This window comes from Apaloderma vittatum, unplaced genomic scaffold (genome assembly GCF_000703405.1).
Source record: "Apaloderma vittatum isolate BGI_N311 unplaced genomic scaffold, ASM70340v1 scaffold9303, whole genome shotgun sequence".
In the NCBI taxonomy this organism is placed as follows: Eukaryota; Metazoa; Chordata; class Aves; order Trogoniformes; family Trogonidae; genus Apaloderma; species Apaloderma vittatum.
The window spans coordinates 54,213-62,576 of NW_009708590.1; the positions used below are offsets into that span (position 1 = coordinate 54,213).

The 8,364-nt window shown below is 48.1% G+C and overlaps 1 protein-coding gene across 1 annotated transcript in view; it reads left to right on the plus strand.

The window, feature by feature from the left end:
- The window catches only part of COL26A1 (collagen, type XXVI, alpha 1), a gene marked incomplete at its 3' end in the record, with an annotated part of 19,744 nt that extends 12,390 nt beyond the window's left edge, over positions 1-7,354 (plus strand). Inside the window, exons 3-5 of the mRNA XM_009866612.1 lie at positions 2,788-2,832; positions 5,947-6,063; positions 7,202-7,354. Coding sequence (XP_009864914.1) covers positions 2,788-2,832; positions 5,947-6,063; positions 7,202-7,354 — 315 coding nt within the window. The remainder of the gene's footprint in view (positions 1-2,787; positions 2,833-5,946; positions 6,064-7,201) is intronic.
- Positions 7,355-8,364: the final 1,010 nt, after the last annotated feature.

Here is an 8,364-nt window from a genome sequence, read left to right on the forward strand (position 1 = left end):
AGCAGGAAAACCACCCTGCATAGAGGCTTTTTGAGAGCTTTCACCCTAGAAAGGATCAGAATTGGCATTGTTTAAGTCTAGAGAGAGGATTGATCCATGCCGGGGACCGTTCAGTCTAAAGGTTTAACGGCGCCTCCCTCTCTGCTGAGCTGTGAAGGCAGAGATGGTTGCACATGAAGGCCCATGTGGACTCATGGATGAGGAAGGAATTCATTCGTCCCACCTCAAACCACCCTTTTAGCTGCAACAAGCTGGGCATGATATCCTCAGGGCCCCTTCCCAGGGATGAGGGTGGCCCCTTGGCAAAGAGAGGGACTTTCAGCTTTTTTCTCTGCCCCTCCTTGAATTAAGGCAGTACAGGGCAGGCATAATCCTGGAAGAAGGCAGCTAATCTCAGAAACTAAGGTACTAAGCTCCATTTTGCCAGCCTTAGTGGCCCGTTGCTAGCCTCGATTCCTGTTGGCACAAGCATTTACTGAGAGCTGAAATCTGGTCTTGGGAAAATTAGTTTTCTGCTAACCTCAGTAGGGCCACTATGCCTGCCTGTGAGTTTCAGTGTAAATGTTTTAAGTCCAAAGACTGTGCATTTTGAGACCTGGATAGATGGAAACATTCCTAAAGAAACTCCAGAGAGCTGTTGGGAGCTCAGGGGGACAATCCATCCTCACCTACTGAGCAGTGAATGCAGTTTTTCCCTGCCTGGGAACGATGCGGGGAGGTAGAGGTCTGGGGCGTAGGGGTAATTCTTGGTTTTATTAGGAGGAAAAGCTTTCCCATGAACAGCAACATCAGTTGCAGTCTGCATTATATTTTTTAAATTTACCATAAACACAGTGGGCTGTTTTATGATCCCTCTTGTGGCATGAAAAAAAAATACACTTAGAAGAAAACCTCCCTCTGAGCCCACTTGGCTAGACAGATCCCCATGCATTGAGTTTCCTTGACCTTGGCATTCTCATTTCAAGATCCCCACTCTCTGCTTCCAAAGCCCTGTCTGTTACTTGCTTTTCTTGCTCCCAGAGCAGTTCTTTATTCTCTGTAGGGTCTATTTTGCTTTTTCCTTTCCTTTTTTTTTTTTCCCCCCCTCTTTTTTTCCGGGCAGAGCAGTTTCTTATGGCAGCCTTTCATGACTGCAGCAGACTTGGAGCAACCAACATAGACCAGATGTTGTCCATGTTTATAATTTGACAGGATGCCACAACATGGAGGGAGGTTCACTAACAATATGTTCTGCAAAGTATTTTCAGAACCACAGTGACGGCTGCCAGGAACTGAATTAAAGCAGTTTTCCCCCAGTGTCCATTATATGCTCGTTCTGCCTTCTCCATGTCATTTATTTTTGCTGTCGCAGTATCTCTGCACCTGCACTTTGTTGTACTGGAGCCAATCCAGCAAAAGTACCCACGAGACTGTCCCTTCTGCTCAAAGTCGTCTCTCAGAAGCTTCATAGAGATGGTATCTCCTCTTGCCCAGCAAGGAGCAGCAAACGCCGCTCACCCAGGCAGTGACACAGAGCAGATCTCCTGCAGCGCTCGCATCGGGCTGGCTCTGTGATGCAGTATCAGCCCCCTCCACCCCTGTGGTAAACCCAGGAGGTGGCTAGAGATCACCTCCAAAAAACCAGCAATGTTATCTGAGCGTTACGTGAGCAGGTTTCCAGGCTGCGCATGTTACAGCCCTGCCTGCCTGCCACCAGGTGTAGTCCTTTGCTCGCCGCTACCCTTTATTTTTCCAGCCTTGATTTATTTAACCAAGTGCGGTATAACAACTCTAGCGTAATAACTGGGAATCAGGCATCCACTGGACCGTTTCAGGCAGGTTGGGACAGTGTCTTTCAGCAATCAGAAGTAATCAGTCGCTTATTGACGTGTGATTGCCTGCTCGAGCCCCCGCCTGAGCTCTGTGGGCTTCAAATGCTTGCTTTGCTAAGGTCCTGTGGGGATGCTTCATGGATCTGAGTCTACGTTTGCCTTTCTTCCCTGCCCACACCAGTTTCTATCTACAAATCAAAGCCAGCCAAAAAAACGCAACCTACTGTGGATTTCTGGTGAAATACAGGGAATTTCACACAGTTGATTGAGGGGACTGCCTGTTCTGCGCTGTCCTGTGACTCGTTGCTCAAAGCTGATCCCAGGTTCACTTACAGAGATTGCAGATCTTTCAACAAGTCTGATATTCGCGTGGGTGAAAGTCAAACCTGAGTGTCCTGCGTGGTTTGGGGCTGTGGAAAGCTATGCCTCTGTCCCTCCCATCTCCTTTTGTGAAATATTGCCTACTTTGCCCTGCTTCTAGTTTCCCAGCCAAAGCAAATCCAAATCCTGGCTCACGTGCTACCAGGTTTCTCAAGCAGATGGCCTAAGGGGGGAATGCTGGTGCCTGACACAAAGCTGGTTGATAGGGACTAGATGCTTTGAATGGTGGGAGTGTTTCTGGATGACCTTCTCGCTCTGGGTTGGCTGACACCTCTCCAGGCTGAAGTCCAGGAAAACTTGCTACCGTTCATGAGGGTAGTTATTTCTTCTGTGAGTGACAGGGCTGAGAAGAGACAATCATTTAAAAGCAATCAGAGCTGTTGAGACAGCTGCACCGCTGGCCTTTCTGATCAGCTTGTTAATCAACAGGATACGTTTTACTGAGTATTAAGAAAATATATATACTCTGGCTGAGCCAGTTGGCAGCAAGAGACCTAATTTTTCATCTTTTTTTCTCATTTGTTTTGTTTGGCATTTTTTTGTTTGCTTTTTGTTCTTGTTGTTTGTTTTTTTTTATCCTGACCCTGTTAAATAGACCCTAAAGGACACAGAGGTGCCGAGGAGCAGCTAATACCACAGGGTAAGTCAATGCTATTTTCTCATTCAAAACGCAAAATGTTCCTGTGCCTGGTCCCATATGTGATGTGTCCCCAAAAGCAAAAGGGACCTGTGGCCAAGAGTCCTCAGGAATTCGGAGTCTCATGGGTGCAGAGAGGCTGGGTTTCTTCTACGGGTTTTGTCTGATCGTGAGTTGCTTCAGTTAGAGAGGCGAAATGCCAGCTTTGTCACCTCTGGGGCAGTCCCTTCCCGCAGTGCACCGGGGACGGAAAGTGCTGCTCGATGGAGACGCAGCTCACCGGAGGACACGTGGCTGGAGTGAGCGGGACACGTGCTGAGTGATGGGAGAAAACACCGTTATTAATCACATTGGTATTGCCTGCCAGGGGCGCCGAGAGCTGCCGGTGATGTTCTGGGCATGGTTTGCTAAGCTCCACACAAACAGAGAGTGCCCGGCTCCTGCACACAGAAAACCTTGGGGAAGGGAGCAGATGGCGTGTTGATGGCAGGTTAATGACAGGGCCAGGAAGAAAATCCAGGTCTCTGCGTGTCTGATTTAGTCTCCAGCAGTAGAATATTCACCCTCTGCCTTTTTTTTTTTTTCCATCCTTTTTATTTTTCCTGTGGCCTTTTCTTTCCTATTGGTGGAGGATGAATACTCGCCACAAGCTTCAGCTCTCTGAAAGCAATGCCACTGCAGCAGAGCTGATTAATGCCCACTGAAGATTCGCCCTATTCATTTCCCTCCCCCTTTTCCCCTGAATCCTTCTCCTCTTTCTTCTCCCTTTTGCGCTTGTCTCTTTTATGCTGGTAACACCATTTGTCACCAGCATGAGCATTTGCCTGACACGTTACTCAGTGCTGCTTCTCCTGGTCTTTCCTTCAGCGCTTTCCACCTTCAGGGTAGTAAGTGCCAGTTTCTTTAAAGCTCCACAGCAGCGGCGTGGTCGAGGATGCTAGCAGCAAACGATTGCTCTTGGTCTGCAGAAGTTCGCAGGATTGAGTTATAAAGGTTGAACTGAAGGATTGAGGCTGATTTATACAAGCGAGGAAATGCTTGGAGTCACACTCAGCAGCACAGCGCGTTGTGCTTGCAAAAGTGTTTCTGCTCTTCTTCCCTCTGTGCTGGAAAAATAATGAAGTTTCCAGGTGTGTTGAGGGTCCCAGATAAGGGGCAGAAGCTTTGCAATGCTTTGAAGAAATGCTCTGTTTCTCTTAAACGGGCTCCTGATCACCTGCCTGAGCTTGCCAAGTTCAGCATCATCTGTCAGATGAGATCCATTAAAGGAGCCCCTCAATGCACAGAAAAGTCTGCAGTTTGTGTGCTATGGGTAAGCAAATTGATCCAAATTAAAACCTTACCGTAACTCCTTGTTCAGTACACAAATTAAATCAGATCTTTATCGATGACTGAGTAAAACAAAAGTACAGGCACGCGCTCGCACACAAAGCCTTTGAAAAATCTGATTTTTTCAGTCTGTCCTGTTTCACCATGGGTTAGAGATGGGTGGATTTCATGTCCATAAGAAAAAAATAAATTGAAAATCCCTCCAGAATAGCAAAAATAGCAGAGAGGAAGGGGAACCTTTCAAGGGGGGTCTCATATTGGGGGATTATTGCTTTCTTCTGAGAAATGCAGGGAGTTTGGATGAACGTTTGGGGGGACAAGACTTTATGCCCCAGGTGAGTTATCTCACTGAGGGTGGGAACTGCATTTCAATGTGGAGCTGCAAATGCCATGAGCCGTGGTTTTTATTCTGTAGCCTGATTCCCTTTGGTACCAGCTGTGGAGGTGCTGGTGACCAGCTTGTTCCCTTTCTTTCTTCTCTCCCCCTATTCCCATCCATTCTTCTCCACTCCCTACAAGCAGCAAGTTCTCCTGGCACTGCTCTTGGAGGGTCCCCTACCTCTTCTGATACCAAGGAAGGGGAAAGACACTGCTTAAGAGTTTATCAAAACTTAATTTGCGCTCCGCTAGGTTATGGTCATACATAACATGCGGACTGAAATTTGAAATTTGAGTGCACCGATCTTTGGACTCGGATCTTCCTCTGGCTTTGTCACTTGCATCTGCCACTGGTTTCAAATACTCAAAGTCCTTTGGTAGCCCAGAAACCAGGAACCTCTCAGTCTTTTGGCTCTGACAGTTAATGCCTTTATTGTAGCCATTAACCACTTAATCTGAGCAGACAGATTAACTCACTCACCTCTCCAAGGTATTAAAGGGTTCACTGATGTTTGCACAGTGTTTGTGTCTCTTTCCAAAGCAACTACTACTTTTATGAGGCAAGGTTTTCTGAAAAACACTATAAAATTGCCAAGTGTTGTTATTATTTCGATAGTCTAAAGAAAACAACATTAAGATTTTATTTACTGTCATCAGAAGCAGTCCCTTTCAGATTCCAAACGTGGCCTGCACCTTTCTGAGGTTTACTGGGGTCTGAGCAGGATTGCCAAGAAGCATCCTGCTGGGCTGCAATCATTGTGTTGCTGGGTTTGCTCAGCACCCTGTTCGTCGCTAGAAATTAGTGACATGTAGTTACTTCAAAAGTGTGGGTGCATTAGCTTCGGGTTGGAATGTACAGCACAGTACACTTGCTAGGTGAGTGAAAAGAGGAGAAATCAGGGAAACATCTGTGATGCAGAATCTCTGGGTGGTACATATAGATCAGCCAAAGTAAGTGGGAGGCAGGCTCTGATTTGCTTTTGCAAATACATGTTGTGTATTTTGATGCTTTGGGACTGCCGTGGAGCTGGCATGTGTGCCTCAACAGCAAAGGAGTGCTTGAGGGACCTGCCCGACCCTGCCCAGAGCCGTTCAGACCTTGGGAAGGGGGGACAGTGTGGGCTCAGTTGAGCTTTGACCAGCACCTTCCAGCTGGAAGTGGACAGACTGATGACATTTTGGAGTGGGCCTCGTGCATGAGGACATGCTTGCTTCTTTAAAGTTTGGAGGGAGAAGAGGAGAACGAGGTCCAATCTGGCCCTATGTACCAGCCGGCTCTTGCCACCACTCTCTCTGTGCAAAGCTGCATTTCTCCCCCTTGCATCTTTGAGTCCCTCCCCTTTGGTTGCTTTTGGTTGGACCTCAGAAGTGTCCTAACCTCCCTCTAATTTCCTTTCTAAATGTTTTCAGGGCTGCCTGGACAGGTTGGTCCTCCAGGCCCCGTCGGACCAACTGGTCTTCCAGGACCACCAGGACCAAAAGGAGAGAAGGGACAACCCGGTGAGAGGGGCCCAGCAGGGCCACCAGGTAAGTCCTGGAGGAGGGCAGTGCTACCACGATAGGAGAGATTTCACTTTATGCAAATCGTCTGTGACAACAGATCGTGAAAGGACTGGATGCACAGGATGTTGAACATCTTCAGCTGGTACTGAATCCATTCCAGCGAGTCCCCTGGTCACTGAAGCCAGCCAGCAGCTCTCGGAGCAGACAACCACTGCAGTCCCAGTCCCTGGGGTTTCCCGTGGAGCTGAAGAGAGCTCGTCCCGGAAAGCTGCAGGGTTGTGTTTCCCCTGTCCTGCTCAGGAGCTGTAAAAAAGTCTCTGATCTGTCAGCCTTTGGAGAAGAGCCTTCCCTGTTAAACCCTCTTGCTGTGCACTTGTTGTAACTCCCTTTTTTCTCCACCGTTTGTGTCAAGCTGTCAGATGCCAGGATGTCAAACTAATGATGCTTTTGTATGTTAAGGGAAAAGGTTATGAGGCCATTCTTTCAGAGTACACTCCATTCCTGAGCTAGGAGACTTTCTTTATCCCCAAAATGTTCTTAAGCCTTTTGAAGAAGGTGATGCTGCACAATAGGTGCCAGACCTCAGACTCCGTGCTTTGTATCTGTGTAAAGGGCTGTGCCTTGTACCTGGAGCTGTGCCTTAAATGTGAGAGCAACTCTGAACCCTTTTTTGCAGCCTGTCAATGGCTGAAGTCTGGCCAAGGACATTTCTACTTTTTGGTTTTTCAGTTTGCAACGAGAGCCTTCGAGGCCCCCAGGATGCAGAATTGGTCTGCTCTTGGGCTGACTGGGCTTGTACATGTTTTTTCTGTGCCCTCCTGGCAGGAAGGTGACGTACAGGTGTATGTGGAGGGGAAAGGGAGGAGCGGAGCTTGATTTCCCACTTTGCTGCCTTTATTTTCTTGCTCAGCCTCAGGGAGGGGGAAGATTTTACTCTTTCAGGAATGAAGCCTCGCAGCACCTTTGAGACAAGGGAGGTTATGTGCTGTGCAGAGGACAATGCTAAAGGCAAATGATGGAAAATTGGGAAGCTCTCCTGTTTTACCCCGGACCCTTAATTCCCACAATCACAGTTCAGGACAGAAGTTGCTGCCTTGTTACATGGTAGCATCGTTAGCACATCTTCAAATGCAGTAACGCATCCTCTCCTGTCCCTCCACAGGGCTGTTGGGGCCTCAAGGACCAAGAGGACTTCCAGGAGAAATGGGGATCCCAGGTCCCCCGGGTCCTCCTGGGCCACCAGCCACCCCAAGCCTCCCTCTAACCTTCCAGCAAGGGGTTCTGTACTCACTCCAGCCCACAGCTGAAAAAGAAAGTAAGTTTCCTCCTCGGTTCTCATTTTTTTTCTGGTAACATCAGCAGAATGGGCAGGCACAGAGCAGCTCAGCTCTTCCCTGCTAGGCACTGCCAGGGTCTTGCCTTCCCTGGGAGCAGCTGGACAATGTGCCTCCGTTTTGTGGGTCTCTTGGGAGTTCTGGTTCAAGATGAAAGGCATAAGACTTAGAAGGTGGAAGGGATTCAGCTCTCCAAAGTGAGGAACTAAGTCACTTCTCTTTGAAAACCATCAGTGAGAACAGGGTTTGAGGGATTTATGGTTGGTTCCTGTGCTTGGTTTTCTGGGTTTGTCATAGCTTCGAGGAGTCAACTTCATGTCCTTTAAGCCTCCATTGTGAGAAGGATCTCGTAAAAGCCCAGACCTCAGCAGCATTATGAGAGACAAGTGGATAGAGAACTGTAGAGGTCTCACTGATGAGGTGCTGGTGCAATGACACTGGACTGTTGAGAGACCTCTTGGTGCCGCTGTTGCGGTGTTATAGTGCTCAGGGAGGCTCAGAAATGAGCAAGTACCAAAGGTTTGCAATTCTGGAATTATATAACATAACAAGGACATCTGTTAAAGGCAGCTTTCTTCCTGTCCTCGCAGATGCATCTTCAGCCTGCGTTTCTGGTGCATCACCATTATCCCACATCCACATAGAACACAAAATTATGGGCTAGAAAGCCCAGAGCAAGACTGTGATTTATCCTTTCCCTGTAACTGGAGGGTCAGGGTTTCTTTGAGCCTGTTGTGATTTAAAAATAGGTTTGTTAGATTTGTGCTGTGCAGGACAGGAAAAGGCTTTCTAGGAAAGACACATTGTGCGCTTTTATCTGAGTGCTGATGGAACGCAGCTTGATTCTTCTGGTCCAGTCTTGTGTAGCTGACATCTAGTAATGAAAAAGCAGAGCTCAGCTGTATCTCTGCTTGGCTTGGGAGTTCCCAGAGCCCCGGCTGTGTGGGGTCTCCCAACTCTACTCCCCCAGCCTTCAGGTCTACCTCTTCCC